The 25132-nt window shown below is 32.2% G+C and overlaps 4 protein-coding genes across 4 annotated transcripts; 3 read left to right on the top strand and 1 right to left on the bottom strand.

The window, feature by feature from the left end:
* The first annotated feature begins 490 nt into the window (after positions 1 to 490).
* On the top strand, positions 491 to 2442 carry LOC107952600 (putative WEB family protein At1g65010, chloroplastic). The gene is made up of 2 exons (XM_041084290.1): positions 491 to 622; positions 713 to 2442. Exons 1-2 carry the CDS (start codon positions 610 to 612, stop codon positions 2440 to 2442), a joined length of 1743 nt encoding a protein of 580 aa, XP_040940224.1. The 5' UTR covers positions 491 to 609.
* A 1885-nt stretch (positions 2443 to 4327) lies between these two features.
* On the top strand, positions 4328 to 6573 carry LOC107951732 (40S ribosomal protein S6). The gene is made up of 6 exons (XM_016886872.2): positions 4328 to 4490; positions 4590 to 4654; positions 5341 to 5398; positions 5507 to 5615; positions 5709 to 5981; positions 6102 to 6573. Exons 1-6 carry the CDS (start codon positions 4485 to 4487, stop codon positions 6338 to 6340), a joined length of 750 nt encoding a protein of 249 aa, XP_016742361.1. The 5' UTR covers positions 4328 to 4484; the 3' UTR covers positions 6341 to 6573.
* Positions 6574 to 7588: 1015 nt separating this feature from the next.
* On the top strand, positions 7589 to 13387 carry LOC107951730 (RNA cytosine-C(5)-methyltransferase NSUN2). Its single transcript, XM_016886869.2, has 15 exons — positions 7589 to 8084; positions 8165 to 8253; positions 8360 to 8426; positions 8530 to 8645; positions 9097 to 9163; positions 9259 to 9307; positions 9439 to 9524; positions 9716 to 9981; positions 10076 to 10131; positions 10240 to 10325; positions 11111 to 11203; positions 11410 to 11722; positions 11821 to 12437; positions 12583 to 12817; positions 12915 to 13387. Exons 1-15 carry the CDS (start codon positions 7926 to 7928, stop codon positions 13178 to 13180), a joined length of 2565 nt encoding a protein of 854 aa, XP_016742358.1. The 5' UTR covers positions 7589 to 7925; the 3' UTR covers positions 13181 to 13387.
* A 111-nt stretch (positions 13388 to 13498) lies between these two features.
* Positions 13499 to 15413, bottom strand: LOC107951731 (ras-related protein Rab11A). Its single transcript, XM_016886871.2, has 2 exons — positions 14959 to 15413; positions 13499 to 14100 (listed from the first exon to the last, which is right to left on the bottom strand). The coding sequence occupies exons 1-2, from the start codon at positions 15177 to 15179 to the stop codon at positions 13650 to 13652; spliced, it is 672 nt and encodes a 223-aa protein (XP_016742360.1). The 5' UTR covers positions 15180 to 15413; the 3' UTR covers positions 13499 to 13649.
* Between the last annotated feature and the right edge of the window lie 9719 nt (positions 15414 to 25132).

Below are 25132 nucleotides of genomic sequence, written 5' to 3'. Positions count from 1 at the left end.
AACTCACCGTATAACATTCATTCTATACTTTTTCCAAACTACTAAAGCAATCTTTGGAGACCCATCTCAGCCGGCTGGCTAATAAGGCCTAACCCACCAATTTTCTAAACCATTAATTTAAACATTTTGAACCACCTTGTTTGATTGTTACAACTTTATGTTGCGACAAAGATTCGATCACTCTTATGAGAAGGATATTTTACGTCTGTTATTACTCCAACATTCTTAGCATTGGTTTTAACTGATTATCCCCCACCAACTTCGGATTTTCTTACAGAACCACCCATTTTCTTTCCCTCTAGATTTGGAACATTTTATTTAACCAATTTTATCCTTTTAGATTTTGGTCCCCTTGTTTTTCTCCAATAGGATTTTTCTTGTTCATCATAGATTAAATTTAACCAATTTTAAAACATTTCAACATTGTTTAAACTGGTTTGTTTTCACTTGTATCTGTTATTAGAAAACAATGGAGTCAGTATAATCTCAATCACCAAATCTTGTTTATTTTTAGAATCGTTGCCCCCCAATGGTGCTTTTTCAAAAAGAACAACCCCTTCCTTCCAACAAATAAAAAAAAAAAAAGAACACTTCAACATCAACATTTTCATGTCAATCAAAGGTATACCAATGTTATCATGTTAGTATGTTTTTTTTTTTCAATAATCATCGATGTCTGAAACTTTTCATGTTTGTTTTTTTTAATGATCAGAAATGGAGGAATCAATGAGTGGGTATGAAAATGAAATTGGGATGAAGTTAAGTGAAGATGTCAATCAAAGGTATACATCAATGGCGTCTGGGAAAGTTGCAGACATTCATACAGAACTTAAGAACAAGGAAAGGTACATCCAATCCTTGAAAACTGAACTTGGGAAAGCTAAAGAATTGGAAGTGAAATTGGCTGAAAAAGAAGCGCCGTTTCGTAAACTAAAACAAGAGTTGGTAAAATCAAGATTATTCGAGTCCGAAGCCATGAATTTGTTGTCTCAAGGGAAGAAGAGAATCCAGGAATTAGAGGAAGAGATTGAGAGAAGGAAAGAATCGGAGAAGAAGATGCATGATTCGTTCGTTGCTCAATCAAAAGAACATAAACAAACCCAGATTTCTTTAGAAAGATCCAAGCAAGAAATCAAGCTTTTGTTGGAAAATCTGGATAAATCTGAAGGTTCATCAGAGGTTGCATCACAGAGTTCAGTGGGGGATGATCATTTAGACAGACATGAATTTGAGCTTCAATTGACTAAAGCTAACTCAGCTCGTGCTCTTGAAGATGAACGAGCTTCGTCATTGAAAGCAAAGAAATTAGCTGAAGAAGTGAAGTCGTTAAAGAGTCAACTAAGATCCACCATTGAAGCTGAAGAAAACAACCAAAAGGCCATGGATGATTTAGCCTTAGCATTGAAGGAAGTGAAATCTGAAGCAAACGAAACAAAAGAGAAGCATTGTTTAACGATCCAAGAGCTCGAGAAATCGAAAGAGGAAGTCAAAAACTTGAAGCTGCAACTGAAGAAAGTTGAAGAACAATACATGGAAGCAAAGGAAGCAGCTGATAGATTCAACAATACCTCAGAGAGATTGAGACTTGAAGCTGAAGAAACCCTTTTAGGATGGAATGGAAAAGAGAAGGGATTCGTTGAATGTATTCGAAAAGCCGAAGATGAAAGGAATGCGGCTCACGAAGAGAACAAAGCATTGCTTGAAGCACTCGAGGAATCTAAAAACATGTATAAAATAGCCAAGGAAGAGAATCAGAAACTACGGGATATAATGAAACAAGCTATAAATGAAGCTAGTGTAGCAAAAGAAGCAGCTAATATTGCCAGGGAAGAGAATTCCCAACTCAAAGACACCATTGCTAAAAAAGAAGAAGCTTTGAATATCCTTTCACAAGAGAATGAAAGTCTTAAGATCAATGAAGCAGCAGCAGTTGAAAACATTAGGGATTTGAAACTTTTGTTTTGTGAAGCAAATTGGGAAACTGAGGATCATCATGAACAAGCCACGAAACAAAAACCAGTCAATACTAGTTCTGCAGAAAAGGATCATAGTAAGAAAGTAAAGCGTTATCATGAACGCAGTAGTGGTCCTTTGAGCTTGACATTCCCAGTGAGAGCAAGTGATGAAGATTCGAGTTCGGATTACTCTGATGATCCACTTAAAGGATCCATTTTTGATGTGGCTGAAACCCCAAAGTCTGCTCCTGCCGCTGGTTCAACACCAAGTGTTGGAACCCATCAGAGGAAAAAGTCATCTTCTGTGTTGACGGATGATGAAGGAATGAATGGCGAGGAGTTTGAGGGAATTGATACAAGCCATTTTGATGAAGAAGGTGATAGGAGCACGAGAAAGAAGAAAGCTTTGTTAAGAAGGTTTGGTGATCTTATAAGGAGAAAAAATATTCCCAAAAAGGAACAACCTTTAGATCAAGGAGAAAAATAAAATGAAGTTTGTATATGATTTTCAATTTGTTTGTTCTTTTTTTTTAATTATTTTTCTTTAATTATGTGTTTCTTACAAAACTGTAATGTGTCTTATCATTACACAAATACTTGTTGGTAATATATACAATTAAAACGTGTATAATAAAATTAAAATTAAAATTAGAAAATATAAAAATAAATTAAAATTAAGTTTTTTTGATTGATAAATTTAAAGTTTTTCAATGTAATTGACATTGATTCAAATCTCATTAAAGTATCTTCGAATTATATAACTTATTTTAAATTTAGAAAGTCATTTTTGTAATTTTTCTATTGAGTTAGTGTCTAGTTAACTCATCACACCTACTCAGTTAGAAATTCTATTACTAATATATATATTTTAAGGATATGTGTCATTTTACTAATTTATATTTCTATTTAACTCCATGATTTAGTTGGTGTTACGAGCTAACCAAACATCAATTCGGTTAGAGAAATTACAAAAATATAATTAAAACAAGTTATATTATTTGAGGTAATTTTGTATTTTTATTTTAACAAAAATTAATAAAAATATATGTATTATAGGATTTAAAATCATACTAATTAAATTAATATTTACTACTCAACTAAAATTTCATTTAATTTTTTATACGTTTTTATTTTAATGTACACAAATTATATATATTAAAATTTAAAAACTAAATTAATATTGGCATATTTCATAAATGAATTTAAATAAATAATTCTATTAATTAAAGAATAATTGAAATCAAATTATGAAAATAACTCACTCAAGAACTTTCTTTTTTTAAGTCTTCCTTCTTCGTGAGATGTATCTTCTCGTAAATAATTGTATTTATTCAATATTTTTAATTTAATGTATTTAAATTTTATTTTAATCACAACTTAATCTAATTTTATTTATTTTAATGTCATATATATATATTTTATGAGTTATTATTAATTAATTTTAAACTATATGTTTCATCATTTATTATATATTATTTTCAAACACACATTTGTGTTTTAAATATATGGTTTACATACGCATATGCATGTTGTAAAATTTCTAGCATTAATAATTTTGTTAATTGAGTTAGTATTATAAATCAACTCAGTAGTAACTCATGATTGGTGACAACACCATGATAACAATCATAGTGTATTCCAGATTGTTAATATGATGTATTTATGTGTTTAAATTTCATTTTACTTACAAATTAATCTAATTTTTTAATTTTAATATAGTACATATTTCTTGTGTTGTTATGTCTAATTAATTTCAAAAAATTTCAAACCACGCGTTTTATTATTTACTATATATTATTTTTAAACACACATTTATATTCTAAATCTATAGTTTTCACATTCATACCCATTAAATAAGTTGTTAAACTTGGTCTAATAAAATAAAACTACACAATTAACCATTTAGATTTTTTTTTATTTCAAACATATTTCTAGAATATAATCTTCACTTTGTTTTTATAAAGTATTTTTTTTAATTGAAAAATAGAATTTGATAAAACCACCCATGGAGGTTATAAATTTTCAAATTTCTATTTTTTACTAGTATTTTTTTCTCTAAATTGTTAATGGTTGATTTTAGTTTTTTTTTTAATTTGTGCTTTGATTTTTATCAATTTTTTTATTTTAAATTATTGATTTAAGTATTTTCAAATCTTATTTATTTTTTGGTTTGTTTTTTTCCCTGCACATAATTTCAACGTTTTCCCCACAAAATTTTAATTATTTTAATTAAATTTAAAACTAAATTAGAGTAAAGCGATTATAGTGGGTCCAAGTAAGCCCATTTAACCAATTAACTCAAAGCCCAAATTAGAATTCAGGACCCATCAAATGTCCACATTTATGAGTCTAATTTGATTCAGGAAAAAGTTACCGTGTTCAATAGCAGCACCCAATTATTCCCCTTATATATATATAAATATCCACAAATAAAAACCCTTTAACAGAAGCGAAACCCTAACCTTAAGGCTTAAAGCTAGCAAGAGCAGTGCTGCGGCATTTCTTCCTCAGAAGACCCGTCAAACAGAAATGAAGGTTTTTTTTTTGAACGAAATATAAATAGATTTCAATCCCTTTTTGGGGTTTGTTTATTCTTTTCATTTTGCTGATTTTTTTCTTTTTTCTTTTTCTCAGTTCAACATTGCAAATCCGACTACTGGTTGCCAAAAAAAGCTGGAAATTGATGATGACCAGAAACTGTAATTTTCTTCTCTCTGTCTGATAAAATAGTTGGGTTTAAGTTGAATTCGTTGATTTAATTTCAGTATTTAGTGTTAAATTTAATGCTGCTTGTCTTAACCATGAAAAGACCCATATGAAGGATATGGCTTCTTTTTGGTCATGTTGTCTATATATATATTCAGGTTTCAGTTATATTTTGTTTGGGTGGGATTCAACTTTGCTGAGTATTTATAGAATGTGAAAAGTCAATTATGTGAAGCAAAATAAAATGTATATTATTTGCTAACGAAGTTTGGATATCTTCTATTTGAGGCATAAATTTATGCAACTGTGAGAAAGAAATTAAAAAAAATCTGATGGTCTTCTCTTTTATCTTGCAACACAAAATCAACAAATGGATTTGATTTGTAGGTCTTTTCTTTTTTTCATTTAGATATGAAGTGGAACTTATAATATTATGGTGGATTAGCCTTCTGGATGTAGTTCACTTGTATCCAATCGGTGCCTCAAATATACCTTATAAGACAATAGCTCATCTGTTAAATTTGTAGCTGATTATTATGTTAAAATAATAGTTTCTTTTAAGCAGCTTGGCTTGATCGTATTTGTGAGCATCTATTTACTCTCTTGTGTCAATGCAAGTTGGTAGTTGTTACTTTGTATTAAGAAGAAAGTATTCTCACATTGACATTTGAAAATGCAGTCGAGCCTTTTTTGACAAGAGGATCTCACAGGAAGTCAGTGGTGATGCCCTCGGTGAGGTATGTTTCCAAGTTACCTTTAGCTTTTTGTTCACTGTCTCAAGTTTCTGCTGGTGCATCTGGACTTCATAACTGCAATTTGCTCACCCCTTAATTGTCCTTCAACAGGAGTTTAAGGGCTATGTATTCAAGATCATGGGAGGCTGTGATAAACAGGGTTTTCCAATGAAGCAAGGAGTTCTCACTCCTGGACGTGTTCGTCTTTTGCTTCACAGAGGTCTGTGGACTCTGAAATATTTTTCCTTGTTCTTAATTGTGTAGAAATGTTTTTTGGTTAATTAAATGTCTGCTTTTCTAATTCTTTGAACAGGTACTCCCTGCTTCCGTGGGTATGGTAGGAGAAATGGAGAGCGCAGGAGGAAGTCAGTTCGTGGATGCATTGTTAGTCAGGATCTTTCAGTTTTGAACTTGGTTATTGTGAAAAAGGGTGAAAATGATCTTCCTGGACTGACTGACACTGAGAAGCCAAGAATGAGGGGTCCAAAGAGAGCATCAAAAATCAGGAAGTTGTTCAACCTGTCTAAGGAGGATGATGTTCGGAAGTATGTTAATACTTATCGCCGAACCTTTACAACCAAATCCGGTGAGTACGAAGTGATACATTTGAGCTTAAGTTTGCAGGTGGAAGAATTCTTGTTCATAATATGAGTTTATGACAAGCTGCACTTGAGTTGGAAATAACAATCACTTTCTTGGAATGCAGGTAAGAAAGTCAGTAAGGCTCCCAAAATTCAGAGGTTGGTGACTCCTTTGACCCTGCAGAGGAAGCGTGGCAGAATTGCAGAGAAGAAGAAGAGAGTTGCAAAGGCCAAGGCTGATGCTGCTGAGTACCAGAAGCTGCTTGCCCAGAGGTTGAAGGAGCAGCGTGAGCGCAGGAGTGAGAGCTTAGCCAAGAAGAGATCCAGGCTCTCTGCTGCTTCTAAGCCTTCCATTGCAGCTTAACTGTGGTTTGGCATTTTGGTCAGTAGTTGAATGTTTGATTCTGAAACCGTTTTTATATGTTGAGGTCATTTTGATTATTCAATTTTCTAGAGTCTGCCGATGGTTTTTTGGGGTATTGTTTTTTTAGTGTATCAGTATCACATGAACAATATGTTTTGAATGTGTTATGACTATGTTTTGGATGTTTACCTACTCAATTACTTTATGAATGGTTAAATTTACTGATTAGATTACATCATGACACACTAATATAGACAGCAAAGAACAGCTTTATAAACGTGAAGAAGGCTTTTGATTCCAATTCACAAGTCCTTGGGTTACATTTTCATCTCGACCAAGTAGACAAAGCTTGTCTAGCTGTCCTCTAGACCATCACTTTGGTTAGATATAAAATTGTTAACTATGCAGATCTTTGATTGATTTGGCACACCCTTGCTTGATTAAAGAACTGAAAGATAAGCCAAGTTAGTAACCGTCTTTTTAAACAAGGAATTCTCGAAAGCAAAAATACCTGCACGGATTCATCCAATGCAGCACAGGGTATTGTAAAAATGGTGAAAAAAATTTGGCAATGTTTTAAGTTGATTTTGACTTTTAAATTTGTAAAAATATGAAAGTTTGATGATGTGATATCATGCAACATTTGAAAAATTAGACTTAACGATATGACTCGAACTTTGATTAACTTTTTTGAAGTAGACTTATTTTTCAAAAGCAGTTTTGGAAGCTATAAAACTTAAGTGCTTTTGCATTTGGGAAAAACTTTTTTAAAGTAACTATTATTTATAATTTAATGTATTTTATGTAATATTTATATTGGATGTAAAAATATTTTTCTATTAAAGTTTATTTCAAAAATATAAATTATGTATATTTATATTGAGTTTTACAAATAATTAATATTAATTGTTTAAAAACATTTAAAATTTCTATTTCACATATCAACTAATGATAAGTTACAATAATTTTTTTTTATATTCTATTGAGATATCGTAATATTAATGAATTTAAATTGTATTTAAATGCAAACATCTCATTTTTTTAAAATATTTTTTAACAACAATACTAAACACTTTATTTCTCAAAATCTTAATCAAACTTTTTAAAAACACTTTCCAAAATCGATACTAAACTTGGTATCAATCTCAAAGCGATATTTGCTAAGCTAAAGAGAAGTACAAATACTTTCATGGCAAAATTGAATTATCCTAAAAAGTAATAAACCAGGGGAGCTTCAATTCCCTGTTCGACCAATTTCTAACTATTGGGCCTGGGCGAACTTCAAAGGTAGCCTGTTAGCTAACCTTCAATGTCGTCAACCATCCAACAGCAGCCAATTACTGGATTAGGTTTCAGACATGGCAGGACTAATATCTACATCCTTCAAAAACTGCCTTTCGGCCGTTTCTGGCAGTTGAAGAATACCAGATGGGCCATGTTGTAAAAATAAACAGTAGTAAGCCCATGTTCTTTTGTAACTAAATATCTGAGAGCAAAAAGTAAAACAGATCCCACTCTCAATCTCACCCTCTCAAAACCTCAGCGGCGGCCACTATCTTACAGAACAACTAAAGAAGCAGAACCAATGGGAGGTCGAAGAGGGTCTCGTACTCAAAGGAAACATTTTAAACAAAGCAGAGAAAATGTTTGGAAACGACCAAAAACCGAGTCTTCATCTGACCCCAATAACCCTGCTTGGCAGCCTTTTGCTACTCAAAACCCTTCCTTTGATGAATATTACAAAGTAATTTTTATATGTTATTTTTCTTATTTCATCTATATGTGAAAGATGGAAGTGTTTTATGTAATTTCTTTTTCTGGCAGGAACAAAGGATTGTTTCTCCTGAGGAATGGGATGCTTTCATGGAAATGCTTAGAAAACCATTACCTGCTGCTTTCAGAATTAATGCCACGTATGTTTTTCTTTCCTTTTTTTACTTGTTAAAGATTTGGGGTTTGAGGATTGATTGTGAAACAATCATTTCTCTGCTTAGTAATATCTTTACTAATCTTTTGCAGTAGCCAATTTTGTGAGGATATTCGTTCACAGTTAGCGAATGATTTTATGAAATCTCTTCAAGCTGAAGTGCGTTGCTGAATTTTCCTTGTGCTATGGATATCTTAATTAAATGGTATTGTAAGTAACTGTCTTTTGGCCTCGTTGCTTGCTCTTTTTTTTTTTTTGGCAGGCTATTGAAGGGGGTGATTTGGAGCCTATAAAACCTTTGCCTTGGTACCCTGATAACCTTGCTTGGCAATCGAATTTTTCACGCATGCAGCTAAGGAAAAACCAAACTCTTGAGAGGTAGGTCGTTTTACATGATCATGTATTCGGCAATCCTGTATGATTACACAGTGTCAATATTGCCTTACTCTTCGGGTTGAGTTATTTGCATGTTCTTGAATTTTACTTGTATATATAAGTTAATGCTTATCTTATCTGAATTTTACTTGTATATATAAGTTAATGCTTATCCTATCTGGGTTATATCTTTTCTATTTCAGCAAAGAGGAAGACTGATATGATGCATTTGCAACATTTCAATGTCTTCTAGATTTTACCTGTATATCAATTATGTGATTTACAAGTGCTGGTTTTGTCATGTTAATGCCTTGTTGCTTTTCATATACTAAGCATATATGTTATGTCCAAGCTGCCTAGTATGATTTTAAATGGTTTCCATGCTCAAGTTATGTGTTATTATTATTATTGTATGGTCATTAGACAATTCATGATTTGGTTAAATAACTTTCAGGTTTCATGAGTTTTTGAAACTTGAAACTGAAATAGGGAACATCAGTCGACAGGAGGCTGTCAGCATGGTAGGTGGATGTCACTTGCAAGTACTTTGCTGTTATACATTTGGGAAGTTTCTGACTGTTTTCTTTGACTGATATTCCACTTGTTCATGATGTAGGTGCCTCCTCTATTCCTTGATGTACGTCCTGATCATTTTGTACTTGATGGTAAGCAACTTTCATTGTTTTTATGTTCTTTCTAAACATCACCCCCTTATTTTGTGCAATTTTAGTTAAGAAACTGTATCTGATCTATGTTGGAAATATAGTTTACTATTTTCTGCTGTTCCCTTGTGCAGTGTGCGCAGCACCCGGTTCAAAAACTTTTCAGTTGCTTGAAATTATATACCACTCAGCTAAAGAACGATTTTTACCAGATGGCATGGTTTGTTTACTTTTTTTTTTCTCTGAACTTTGGGTTTTAGTTGGTCTGCCCATCATCACCATATAATCATGCATTGCTTGGGTAGCGTCTTGGCCTGCTCGGATAACAACTCTTACCCCTTATTTCATATGCTGAATTAATTGTTATATGCACAGACATATATAACAATTTTTCATTGTTTTTTGCTTTAGGTTCTAGCAAATGATCTTGATGTACAAAGATGTAACCTTCTCATCCACCAAACAAAAAGAATGTGCACTGCTAACCTGATAGTTACAAATCATGAAGGTCAACACTTCCCTGGCTGCCGTTCCCACAAAAATTTCTCAAATGGTTCAGAAACAACAAATAACTTGGAGCAGAGCATTACTCAACTTCTCTTTGACCGTGTATTATGTGATGTGCCCTGCAGTGGTGATGGTACTCTCCGCAAGGCTCCTGATATCTGGCGTAAATGGTTCGCCATTTCTTGCTCTGCCTTCTCTTCTTTCGCATCCCTTCACTTGCTAATATCACATTTCATAAGATCTTATTTATGTGCATTCATACAGGAATGGAGGAATGGGCAATGGACTTCACTGCCTACAGATTCACATTGCCATGCGAGGTATCAATTATAGAACTTAGACTTTTATTAGTGGATGTTATCAATTATAGAAGACCTTAATTTTTAATTAGTGGATGTTCCAGTCTCTAATTTGTTGCTCTATGGCAGGTCTATCTTTGTTGAAAGTTGGTGGAAGAATGGTTTATTCAACCTGCTCCATGAATCCAGTTGAAAATGAAGCTGTGGTTGCTGAGGTAATTTATGCTGCCCAAGAGACAAAATCACTAAACCGAAGTAACTTCTTTGGTTGTTTTTACTTTTGTCTTTTAGAAAATGGAGTTACCTTTTTAAAAAAGAGAGGGAGAGGGGAGAGAGAAAGAGATGTCTCTTTATTTTCGTGGTCAATAATGTAATATATAGGGACGCTAATTGAATCAGAGATTTAGAATATCATCTCCTCTTTGGAAAAGAATAACACCCATTAAAATATTATGTGTTGAGCTGCATTAAGATGAAAGTTTAAGGCCCTAGAAGGATCCCAATTTGTGAAAGTAACCAATCATGTCAAAGCGAGATGAATTTTAAGAAAGATGAAACAACGCAACTTCTAATTGTCATGTGAATTTGAAAAGCTGATTAAAGTAATTAGTGTAATTCAATCCTCCAAGATGAATCTTTGATGGAAGCTTATTGATAGAGTCTTGCCAGTGATGGTAAAACATTAACAGATACGAACTGGTCAGTACACTAAAGCATGAATTGGTTGTTCAGTTTGAGTTCAGGTAGCTGATAAGATGTTCGTTATTAAACATGTATTTTGTGGTTTTATATTTAAATTAAAGCATTTTTTAGATGAACTTAAAATTTTTAACCCTGGTCTTAGTAGTTACTCCTACACTTTTATGTTATGTTTTACTATCCATATATATATGAATTTTTTCCCTCAGTTTCTTGATCTTACTCTTTCCTCATCATTCAATTTTGCTGGGTTTTTTAACTTGTGTTTAAACAAGTCCTTTGTCTCCCCTTTTTGCTTCAGATTTTACGAAGATGTGGAGGGTCTGTTGAACTGGTTGATGTCTCAAATGAACTGCCTCAATTAATTCGTCGACCAGGTCTAACTAAATGGAAGGTTAGTATATGGTGCCTTATCTTTTAACTAAATGTTCCATATTTATTCCCTAAGTGAGGGTCTGGATATTTATGTTTGAAATGCTCTCCCGATAAGATTGTCTAACTACCAACTAATAACAATAATATGATACTTTTCATGAAGATTTTGCTTTTCAACATTCCATTTTCTTCTTTTCATGTGATAAGGTTTTACGTGTTCATCAGGTACGTGATAAGGGAGTCTGGTTACCATCATACAAGGATGCTCGCAAGTTGCAAAGAAATGGGATTGTTCCTAGCATGTTCCCTTCTGGCAAAAATTATGCGGATTTAACTAACAACAACCAGAAGAGTGAGAATGGTGAAAGTGTAAATGCTGAAGATGTAGTTCAGCCAGATGATACCATTTCTTCGATTGATGATTTGGAGGAAGAAGTTTCTGATCTCCCACTACAACGCTGCATGAGGATAGTGCCTCATGATCAGAACACAGGAGCCTTTTTCATTGCTGTCCTCCACAAAGTTTCTCATTTGCCAGGTAAATTAAAACTATCAATTTTGATTCCCTAGCTCTTCTCTTTCATTTAGCTTGCCTTATTGGGCTTTTACAAATTGGTTTCATAATAATTGCTGCAGCAATTCCTGACAAGTCTGCTACTTCACAAGGAAAATTATCAACTAGAAGTGAACTGTATGAAAATTTGTCAGACCAAGCTACTGAAGAAATTAATGGATTAGAAGTTAGTTCTGTGGATGGGGCAGATGAAAAGATCTTGGAAGTTGCTTCAAAGGCTGAAGAAAATATCTCTGAGATGGCTTTGGAGGCTGCTGATGAAAAGATCTCAGAAGAGACTTCAGAGGTTGATGAAAAGATCTCTGAGGTGGCTTTAGAAGCGGATTTAGTTGATGATGAACCAGCTGGAGGTGCTCCAGAGAGCAATTCTTCTGAAGCAGCTGATAAGAAAACCGATTCTGCAAAAACAGGAGAGAAGAGGAAATTGCAGATTCAGAGCAAGTGGAAAGGCGTCGACCCCGTTCTTTTCTTCCAAGATGAAACTATAATAAACAGCATTAAGACATTTTATGGTATTGATGAATCCTTCCCTTTCACTGGCCACCTTGTTACAAGAAACAAGGATGCTAACCATGTGAAGAGAATTTATTATGTTTCAAAATCAGTTAAGGATGTTTTGGACTTGAATTTTCGAGTTGGACAGCAACTGAAGATAACTTCCGTTGGCCTGAAGATGTTTGTGAGTATATATATTTTTCTTTTAATTGCCCTATTTATTTTTCCGTAAGGAAATTTTCATTTTATCAGAATTTGCATTTCCTGGCTTGCTTCTGAGTCACTGAGGATTCTTTTTCTCATTTTATTTGATTTTGTTCTAAAAATAGGAGCGCCAATCATCTAGAGAAGGTTCCTCGGCACCATGCTCATTCAGGATTTCATCAGAAGGGTTGCCTGTGATTCTCCCATACATTACCAAACAAATACTGTATGCTTCCCCAGCAGATTTCAAGCATCTTTTGCAATATAAATCAATCAAATTTGCTGACTTTGTTGATGCTGATTTCGGTCAGAAGGCAGCAGACCTGATGTTAGGCTGCTGTGTGATTGTTTTGAGAGAAGGTAAGTAACTTCATTTGATCTGCCATTCCTGCCAGAACAATTGGTTTCCATGATTCCCTTCCTAACCTTTTCTTGGCGGGTGACAAATCATTATCAGACCATATCCAAGCAGATGCATTGGCAATAGCCATTGGCTGCTGGAAAGGCCGGTCGAGTTTGAGTGTGATGGTTACAGCAATGGACTGCCAGGAACTGCTGGAAAGGCTTTCAGCACGCATGGAGACTGAAAAGAATGGAACTTTGGCACCCGAAAGCCTTGGCGTGCTAGATAAGAAACAAGATATGAGTGGTGAAAATGGAACCCCACTGGAGGATCACAATGTTGAAGCAATGAAAATACAGGATACCAATGCTAGTGAATAGGACTAAAGATGAAAGAGTTTCAAGGTTCTATAGATACTTTAGTAATTTGAAGGTCTTACTGACTGCTAGCTCGAAGCTTTGATTATTATTGAGAAATTTTAAGGTTTATTTATTGTCACCGTAGGTATAATGGAACATAACAGTTTAACAAACAATTTGGTTCACGCTATCAAAGTTGTCAAATGCAATTTTATCTGGCCATTTGTATGTTTGAACTCTTATCATGTAATTAGAGGGAATCCTTAATGTTGTTATATGAAAAAAGGTGATGCTAAGAACTAGAGTGAAATAAAAATACAATATAAATGGAACCTATTATTGAAGCTTCAAAATTTTGGTTTCATATCATTCCTCAATCTCAAAAACATTCAATTAATTAGCTGCCTTTGCAAGCTATAGCAATGTAAATATACAAGCAGATAAAAATGTGAAAGAAAGAAACTGACATTAGGTGATAAATCCAATTGCATCATGATCTACAACACATGTTGCTCTTTGCTGGAATTTCTTGAGCTGGACCTGGAATGATGATTTTCTTGCCTGCTAGTGACGTGGGATTGCCATTGCCGTTCCCTTGATTCTCACCGGCAACTAGGTTTTTCTTGTTCACTATGTTGAAGATCTCAGTAAGCACTGTTAAGAATGCGGTCTCAACATTTTTCGCTGCAAGAGCTGAGGTCTCCAAGAAAAATAGTCCTTCCTTTTGAGCAAATTCGGTGGCATCCTCTGTTGAGACTTCCCGCTGCTTTTCGAGGTCACTTTTGTTCCCAACCAGCATTATAACAATGTTCTTGTCAGCATGACCACGCAACTCTTCTAGCCAGCGTGCGATGTGATTGAAGGTCTGGCGTTTCGTTACATCATAAACCAGCATTGCCCCGGCAGCACCCCTATAGTATGCACTCGTAACAGCCCTGTATCTGTTCCAATATAACATAAGAAAAGAAGCAAAATCATCGACTACTCTTGAAACTGTATTCAAACCAGGAAAATAATACCACCAAAGGAATCCCCATAACCAAATAACCAATGCCCTGGACGAGACCAGCAGATCAGACAGGATCAAAACCATTATATATCTCACCGAACATTCATTTTCAAGCTAATACGATAAATATCTAAATGGTTGCAACTTAACGGCTCAAGTTCAAGGACACCGGTCGCAAGCTACTGCAAGCACATGTTTTTCAATGTGTAGGCCAGAGATCTGTTAAAAATTTATGAGATCAAGGATCTAATACAATACAATACTTTGCAATAAAGGTGACACCAAGGTTCAACTGATATGTCAAGATTGTGATCGAGATCCATGTAAATGTTTACCAATCCCATGGCCATCATTAAAAATAAAAGGAAATATATATATATATACACGATCAACAGTAACTATACAATTCATCCATCGAAAATCCAATCCAATCCACTCCTGATTGAAATGGCAAACATCTCACCAACCATCCATCTAGACAAGCTAAATACAATCAATACATGTCTTATCAGTCCACAGTAAAACTAGCAGAACAAAATAATTCTATCTACAAACATACAGATCTATGAACGAACAAGAAGAAAGATGCAAATGCAAATAAAACGAAAAACCCAGAAAAAATTTCACCAAAAACAAATCCTTTTTTCATATCTTTCCACAAAACAAATTGCAAGTGTAAGAAAGAACAAGAAAAAAAGATGCAAATGGACATAAAACGAAAAACCCAGAAAAGAAAAGAAAAAATAAAAAAGAAGCAGGGAAAAAGGTATGAATTTGCATGAAAAGTTACCGTTCTTGACCAGCAGTGTCCCAGATCTGAGCCTTAACACTCTTGTGCTCAATGAGGAGGGTTCTAGTCTGAAACTCAACTCCGATGGTAGACTTGGAATCTAAGCTGAAGTCGTTTCTAGCAAAACGAGCAAGAATTTGAGACTTACCCACACCTGAATCACCGATCAACACTACTTTGAAAACGTAGTCAACCTTCTGGCTTGGGTCTGCATTTGCCATTTTCTTGTTCTGCTTTCTTTTTCCACTTGATCTTCTCTTGTTTTCAACTTTTCATTTGCTTTCTCCCCCTCCAATATCATATATATATATATATATAATATGTATATGTATAGCCAAGAATTAATTCGCAATACAGTGAGTAAAGATTTTGATGTCTGATGAACAGTTGGAATTTTGTTGTTTATTTTCGTTTAATAAGTTAAATAAATAGACAGGAATAAAATTTTAAGCTTCATGTTTAATTGTTGTGGCTGAAAATATTTAATTATTGTTTTTAATTAATAATTATTTTATTTATATAAATAAAATAATAATTATGTAATTATATAATAAAAATATATATTTTATATATATGTGAGAAAGAGAAGGAGAAAAAGTTTTGGATTAATTATAAATAGGTCCCTAAATTTTAATCAAAAGTAAAAAAAAAAGTTTGTGTCAATCACTTATTGCCATGTAAGCAATTCATTAAAAGAAAATAAAAATTTTAACGATAACAATTAACTTGCACAATTATTTTATTTAGAGTTGCTAAATTGAAAAAAAAAATTAAAATAATTAAAAGAAGACAAATTCTATTTTAAAATAACCATGAATATAATTTATACTCAAATTTATGTTGAATTTTATATATAATTTACATAGAACCTATATTCATAGATATATTATATAAAACCAACTCCTAAGAGAGCCATGAGCTACTTTCAAATTTATTTTAATATATATTTTCACTTTCTAGGAAATAAATAAGGTTATAATAGATTTTTAATATGTTAGAATTTGTATATCTATATAATATTATCTATATATATACATAGCTCTGACTGAGTTCATAAGAATTAATAGGGTTAAATTTATCATTTATTCGTAATTTCTTTTTGGCTTATAAAAATATATAAGATCAAAATTGAAATATCTCATGTTCAACTTGATCACTAAATTTGAATGTGTCATGTCATATTACATCGCCGAAGTAACTCAAGTTACTATAACACAAATATGTTCAAATCAATTATCAAAATAATTCCTACACATGCATTTATACACTCATTGATTTCATTTAATCAATTTACGGGGTTGTAAGAGTTAATCTCAAAGTTAAGACCTGAATCCAAATTCAAAAGTCAAATTTCAAATTTATGTCTCGAGATAGGTCATAAATTATTTTGGGAATTTTAGCTTCGAAGTTAATATGTCTCAAGTCACTACAACTTGTGTCTTGAGACCTAGTTGCAAGACCAACCTCCCATGTTTTCTTTTTTCTACTTCTATGTTTGAAAGTCTCAAGACAATAGGTTCTTGTTTCGAGTCTTAGAGCAAGACAATATCTATTTAGCTTTAATGTTTTTTTTTTGTCTTGAGGCAAAGACTACTTGCCTCGAGACCTAGGAATAATTATCTTGAGACTATACAAATAAGTCTCAAGGCCTTAAGCACTTAAATGTAACATTTAAATGAAATTTGTTCTAGCGGTCTAGAGACATGTTCTTTTTGTCTCGAGACTCTGTGTCCAAATGGTTAAAATCCTGTACTTTTAAGTGTTCAAAACTTTAACCAAATGAACCTAAACATACTTAAAATATACCACAAGACATATTCCTCCAATTAACCTATCTAAAAATGTTCAAACATTTCCAAATCATAACCTCCAACATAACATTACTAAACCAACCAATTTGCACATTCAAACTCACATAATCAAACTTAATTACCTAGTAATCAAAAGATAAAATTCAACAATTATAACATTATAGGTTACTCACAAGAAATGCCAAAACTAACTTAGATAACAAACATACCAACCTAGGTACATGCCATATGACTTCAAGCATACATATACATAAAAAATATGACCATAATGGTTTCCAAGCTAAGTGTAAGAGTTGGATGCTTGACCGAGAAACTTTTATAGCTTTTATCCGAAACCTACGCATGGAAACAAACTAATCGGTACACTAGGTAATAGTTACTCAGTGGTGCTAACATAATTTAAATTTAATTAAAAACATAACAAAATCAAATAGAAATAAGTAACAAGAAAGTTGTAACACCTCTCACCCGATTCGATGGTCGAGTTTGAGTTATGGAATGCTACATTTGTTGCCAGAGCAACTACAGTCAAATACGCAGTAATTATTCAATCACACATGCGATTAAACATCGATCACATTCAATATATGTTAAACACTCATTTTCATGTCTTAAATGAGTTTATGAAAGCTCTTTTGTCAACCTGAGCTTGAATTAGAATCAAATTGTAAGGTTTGGAAAATTCAGGGTTGACATCGCAACCTCACATCTCCCACATCTTGACGTTGTCGAAACAATAAGTCACGTCGTGACCTCAAGCATTCTGATGTCACAACGTTACTCATTGTTGGCACCATGTTGTGACGTTGACAATCGTGGTCGTGATGTGAACCTTATTTTTGGTAAAAATGCACAATTTGGTACCTAATTCAAAGATTCCAACAAAACCTTTCAATACACATATTCATATATCATGTTCAGTTATACCAAAACATGTTTGTTTAACCTAGAACAATGTCAATAAGACATCAAGTATATGACCATTCAAATGGCATCATATATATATATAGTCAAAACCAAAACATATTCAATCCATCTACCTATTTCCTTTCATATGTAATTCTTAGCATACCTATATGACATATTCAAGTTTAAAATCATCAACTAAACAACTTCAACCATAGTTAAACCATACATCATTTGTCACATACCACTTTACATACAACTTAACACTTGCCACAAACATCAAAAGTACCTGATGAAAAAGAAAGATTTCCTTAACATCTTATCTCTATATACATGCCACAATCCCGAAACTAAAATAAACATTTTATTAACATTTCGGTGATAGTGTGAGCTTCGAGATGATCCGACTTGTTATGTTTCGCAAGGTAATGATCTACAAGGAAAGGAAAAAAAAACGAGGTAAGCATATAGGATGCTTAGTGTGTTCATATGTATTAAACATAGCTTACCTTATTTATGCCTAACATTTCTAAGTTGCTTTAGATTGACACAACATTTGGCTAGACATGACAATAAAAAGCACCAACATTGTAAGCATTTACTTAAAATCTATACAATATGATACCACAAGTACTTAACATACCAATTCATGTCACATCAGGTAACAATCTCAAATTCACATTTCATCAAGGGATAATATAATTACATACATGTCAAAGGCATTACTCCAATCAATTTTTCATCCTCAATTCATTCAATAACTTTCCATTTGAATATCAAGTTCATTTCATTCCGTTTCAATTTCTCATTTTCATATAAACTGTTTCTCCTGATGAACCCTAATAAACAGACTCGGATACACTGGTATCTACACCACACCAATTGCTAGTCTGAGTTGAATATATACATGTCAGGTTACTCATTTGGGCTAAACCTTTATAACAACAGATTAGGTTACTCGTCCGAGCAAAACTTATGTCGCATTCACTTGAAGAATCTGTAACAAATGTTGGACCTCAATAACATTTGTAATAAATTTTGTACAAGCGTGCACAAGACCCTATTAGCATACCAATCATATCCTAACTTTTTCTAAGTTCACACGGGCATCTTTTACATGTACAAACGCCACATTTCAATTCAGTCTAATTTTAACTTTTCATACCAATCCTCAATTAATTATTCCACAACCAAACATACATATACAACTTAAATAGATAACAACCCAAGTAAATAAATACCATATGAACTTACTTTATCACAACACTGAACAAGCTGATTCTTTAGGGACTAATCAACAAATTTAGTTTTTCCTCAACTAACTCCACTCGGATCCAGTTCTTGATCTAAACAATTATTTTATACAATCCATTAATACCAAACATTTTCATATTATGTCATGCCATAAACCTATATAATTTCATTTTTCTAGTACCCCTAAAATTTTATATTTTTATTCAATTTTATACTTTTAATTTTGAGCCTCGGTTTAAAAACTGATTTCGCATACATTCATTAAGGACCCTATACTCTTTATTTATACCGAAATTTAAAAAAAATCACATTTTATTCATTTTAGTTTTTATGTACAAAACTAATAATTAAATGTTACAATCTAGTCTTTTTCATAATCTAAGTTTAAAATCTATCAATTTCACACCAAATTCTTCAAGAAATCAACAATGACAATTTTCAAAAACTTTAACAATTTTATAAATCGGTACATGGGCTAGCTAAATCAACCTCCCATAACCTAAAATATATAAAATTACAAGAAAAGAACTTGAATTCACTTTAAAATGTATGGCCAAATGCTTAAAACCTTTGGAAGCTTTCTTGTTTTTCTTTTCTATGGTGGTGGATAGTTTAAAGGTAGGGGATGAAGAGAATTCTCGATTTCTTTCCACTGAAAATGGGTTTTATACCATAATTTATGTTTGATTATTTTTAATTAATCTTACTTAACTAATCATGTTTTAATGCATAACTCACCACCATCATCTAACACTTATTTAAAAATGGTTTAGTTACGATTTTGAACCTTTAATTAATTACTATTTAAGTCCCCAAGCCTTTAGACAATTAAAACTCTATAAGGATTGGACTTTACAATTTAGTCCCTACACCTAAATTAACTATTTGATTGATAAAATTGATGGACCAAACATCAATATACTTTTATTGTAACACCCCTTACCCGTATTCATTGCCGGAATAGGGTACGAGGCATTACCGGAGTTTACTGAACATTTTCAGATAATTTTGAGTCATTTATTATTCATATTTTGAAATAATCATAACGTCTCTCTATTGGGCCCTCGAAGCCCAAAACATACATTAGAAACCAATTGGAATAAAATTGAGATCATAAAAAATTTCGCAAAATCTTAAATTATATTTTTATCTAAGTACTTATCATTTCAATGTTCCTTATAATTAAACATGTTACCATTCAATCAATAGCTTGGCACTTGTCTAAGCGTCAAACAACAACATTGTTAGTATACTTGCACATATTTCATATAAATTCAACATTGATATACCTATTTTCTCAACATATCACTCTTGAGTTTAATAATAGTCTCAACTTACATAATTTCCTTGTATCAACATATCAAAGATAATTATATATGTACATGTCACAAAATATATTATTCTCTTACTGTTTCTTCATAAGCATATATCATTCATTTCGTTATATCAATATTTCATGCACCACCATTTCCTTATATCTTGTATATATTTATTTCGGTAATAGTTTGTATTAAACTTAACTTAAATTAAATTCCATGTACCTATACTTATTTCATTTATCTATCTTCTTAATTATTTCATACAACTATTTTGTACATGTATTTCCATATGACCAATTCCTGTAAACATTTCACACAACCATTTCATATAACCATGCCATCTGATACATATTACCTGAATATCGATTGTTCAATAGATATCTTGGCGTTTCTCTTCCTCGATCTTATTTATCTTCGACATGATGTCATAGTATCTTTCAATTATGGTTTTACTCGTTTTCTGTCATGTTGCCATGGTATCTTTCAACCATGGTGTTATTCATTTTCCCGTCATGTTGCCATGGTATCTTTCAACCATGGTCTTACTCATTTCATATCAGGTTGCCATGGTATCTTTCAACCATAGTCTTATTCATTTCATATCACGTTGCCATGGTATCTTTCAACCATGGTCTTACACATTTCATATCAGGTTTCCATGGTATCTTTCAACCATGGTCTTACACATTTCATATCAGGTTGCCATGGTATCTTTCAACCATGGTCTTACACATTCCATATCAGAGAGCACACTCCCGTGAACCTCATCCTTACAGTGGGATTACCAGTCCAGGCTAAATCCCCTGTAATATAAACTCATAGAGTATTGTTGGGATTACCAGTCCAGGCTAAATCCCCTGCAATGACAATTACTCTAATGAGCTTGGATCTGAATTACCAGTCCAGGCTAAATTCAGACCCTAATTCAGATTAGCCGTCCGGGCTAAATCCATTTTCCACATATTCTTCGAGAGGGCTATATCAGGATAGGATCACCCGTCCAGGCTAGATCCTTTTTACCGTCAATTCCTTTTCAGAGATCCATCGAATTTTCCTTTCATTTAACCGGGATTTCTTCCCATTTTATCAAATATATCAATGTTTCATCAATTTTCATATAATGAACATTCAAATCATATTCATATCAAAAACATGCATTTCAAGCATTTAAGAATATAATTCAAGTTACATGAACTTACTTGGCGAAATTGCAGAAATATCAAGATTAAGGGGCATTTTGGTAATTTACCATTTTCCCAATTTTCACCCGATCTTAAATTGAAAATCTCATTCAATTTATTAATTTAGATAATAAAAAAATTCATTCCTTCAATTTGGTCATTTTTTACATTTTTACAAAATTACCCCCTGAAGTTTTACTTTTATTCAATTCAGTCCTTAAGCCTAAAACATGCAAATTAGCCATGCTAGCTGGATATTCATATATATTTTCCTCCTCCTCCTCTCCATTCCACATCCTTAATGTATATAACACACTTGTAAGTAACATTATCTATAATCTTTATTATTTACTTTTATGAATATTCAAGCTGTCCATCTGTATCATAGTCACTAAATTATTTATATCTAGAGCTATATAACTCTAAATTAAGATCCGATAATTTTACCTGAAACTAGACTCATATATATTCTTACCATAAAATTTTGAAAATTTTTGGTTTAGCCAATAAGTACATTTTATTCTTTAAAATTACCCTTGTTCTGCTGTCTAACAGTTCCGACTCTTCTTCACTAAAAATTAATTATATCCTTGTAAAAGATTCAAATGATGTTTTTGTTTATTTCTATGGAAAATAGGCTCATTAAGGATTCTAAACATATAAATTTAAGCCCCTAATTATTTTTATCCAATTTTTTATGATTTTCCAAAGTCAAAACAGGGGAACCCAAAATCATTCTGACATTGTCTCATAAAATTTATTATATCTCATGATTCACAATTCCATTGCTTACATCGTTTCTTTTATAAGAAACTAGACTCAATAAGCTTTAATTACATATTTTATTCATCCTATAATTAGATTTATAAAATTTTTGGTGATTTTTCAAAGTTACATTACTGCTGCTGTCCAAAACAGTTTTAGTGATAAATGTTGATTTCCATTTTGCCCCAAATTTCACAGTTTATACAATTCAGTCCTTACTTAATTAACCCCTCAATTGAGCTAATTTTTCTCAATTAATACTTTAGTCTATCATTTTAAACTTCTTCATAACCCCTAAAAATCAGAACTTTAGCATTAGACATTAATTCCAAACTCTTTCTTAATTAGGTCCTAAAATGAATTTCCATCAATTTACTTGATAAAATCATCATATACCAAAAGTAAAGCTTCAATTCTATGATTATTCATCATATTATTTCAGCACTCATCCATAAAAACTTTAAAAATTAACCATGGAATCAAAAACTAATGAAATAGTAAGTTGGACTCAATTGTAAAATTCCAAAAACATAGAAATTTCAAGGAGAAAGCAAGAATTAGACTTACATGAAGCTATAGCATGAAAACCAGCTTGAACCCCCTTCCATGGCTGTTTTTCAGCTGATGAATATGAAGAGAAATGAAGAGAATTCTAGATATTTCAATTTAGTCCCATTTTTATTTAGCTAATTTTGACAATTTTCCAATTTTGCCCTTATTTCACCCATTTCCTTTATTTTTCTCAGCTATTGCCGCCCAAAATATCTCATTTGGGCTTATTTTCACTTTAGGTCCTTCCTCATTTGACAATTGAGCTATTTAATCCTTTTAGCAACTTTTACACATTTTTCAATTTAATCCTTTTTATTTAATTGACCACCTAAACGTCAAAATTTTCTAACGAAATTTTAATAATACCTTATTGACATTCCGTAAATATTTATAAAAATATTTATGGCTCGGTTTATAACATCGAGATCTCGATACCTCTTTTTTCTCAATTTCTTGACCAAATAAATTTTTATAAAACATAATTTATTATTCCAAAAATCTTTTAAAAACTACATTTGGCTCGTAAATATTAAATAATATAATCTACGAGTTCATTTGTCGGATTTAATGGTCTCGAACCACTATTTTCGACATCGTTAAAATTCAGGCTATTACATTTATAGCAACTCCGTAAACCTTCATATTTAATATTTACGGACTAAGTTTACGGAAATGAGTTAACCAACCAACCATTTCAACATTACCATTAAGGATACATATATACCAATAATTCATTTACCATTTCAAATGATTCTCATCAATGCTTTGCTCACCTATTCGATATAATTTTTGATGCACCTCAAGGTATTTGTATCTAGTTTAACATATCATGTCATGTAACATTTCAACATTTTTATCTCATTGCAATTACACATGTATATAATAAGTAATATTACATTTTTAATCCCTATTAGCCAAATCAGATACAATAATGGATATACAGATCAATCCACCATCATAGCAAATATGCATTGAAATGCTAATCGGGCATAAATGCACTGATCCCGTCATCCACACTAGAATATGCTCGTACCCCAAGGGTATTTGAGAGGGTGATATGCTCTCGACCCCAGGGTATTAGAAAACTATCACAGTATGTACGTGCATAGCGTTGGATCTCCCACTTATCAATACGGACCCTATGTCGTGCCAACTATTCCCGTGACTCTATCCAACAATGTTAATAGGGAAAATATCATCATTATTAAACGTATAATATCATCAAACATGTATATGTATATTCATTCAACCAATATATCACAAACCACTCAATCAACTATATACATACCTGTCGAGCACATTCTTATTGATAGTTAACCATTCCCAAACATGTACCGGATCAAATAGTTTTATATAATTATTTAATGAACTCAAATTAGGAGAGCACAAACTATATTATCTATTCGTCGACAACTTTGGATTTCCCTTAATCCCGGGATGGTCCTGCATCATCTTTAACTACGAAATTAAATCCAAATATGAAATATTCCATATCCATACAATTCAAACACAAATCAATACCTTAATATTAAATTGACTTTAATTTGAGATTATAATATTGTGATTGAAAAATATTTTTATGAAATTATTTAAATATGATTTTGGATATATTAGTTAAGTACACTATTATTGATAATTTAATGGTACCTAAATTGATATGAAATATTTATTTATTTTTATTGAAGAGCAATACTGAAAATAAGATAAATATCTTATATTTTCAATTCAAATTTTAAGTAATGTTATATTTTTTTAATTTCACTTAAAAAGAAAAAGAAAAAGAAAATTGAAATTTATTTTATGAAATTTTATATATAAGATGTTTAAAAATAAATTAATTAAAAAAATCTAATTAGAAATAACAATCAATCTAATACGTCAGTTTAAGCGAATAAATATATTTATAATATATATAGTAAAATATAAGACCAGTTTACCAATAAAGGTCCGTTTTCAACTTTGTTTACGGAAATGGGCTAATTTTTTCATTATTTACCGAAAAGGGCTGAAAACTACAAAATGAGTCCACGTAGGAGCGTTTTTGGGAGAAATTTCAGCAAATCGCATCCTTGATGGAACAATCTTGCCATGTCAGCACAAAACGGACTAACATGGATGCACTTTGCTGACGCCGCAAAATCGCATCCTCAAGGACGCGATTTAGCTCGTGTTTTTCTAGTGTTAGGGCTATTTGCATGTTTAGTCCCTAAGATTTGTGGGTTTAGGGTTTTAGTGTTGTAGTGCTAGGGTTTTGTTAAAATAATTGAGGGTTTAAGAATTTTTTTTAAAAAAATCAGGGTTTAAGGTTTTTTCAAAATATTAATTAAATTAGGGCTTAGAGTTTTTTAAAAAATAATTAAATTAGGGTTTAGTTTTTTTTAAATAG

The sequence above is a fragment of the Gossypium hirsutum genome, chromosome A02 (genome assembly GCF_007990345.1).
Source record: "Gossypium hirsutum isolate 1008001.06 chromosome A02, Gossypium_hirsutum_v2.1, whole genome shotgun sequence".
Taxonomy (NCBI): Eukaryota; Viridiplantae; Streptophyta; class Magnoliopsida; order Malvales; family Malvaceae; genus Gossypium; species Gossypium hirsutum.
Note: the sequence above shows the minus strand (reverse complement) of the source record. Positions and strands in the feature narration are given on the sequence as shown.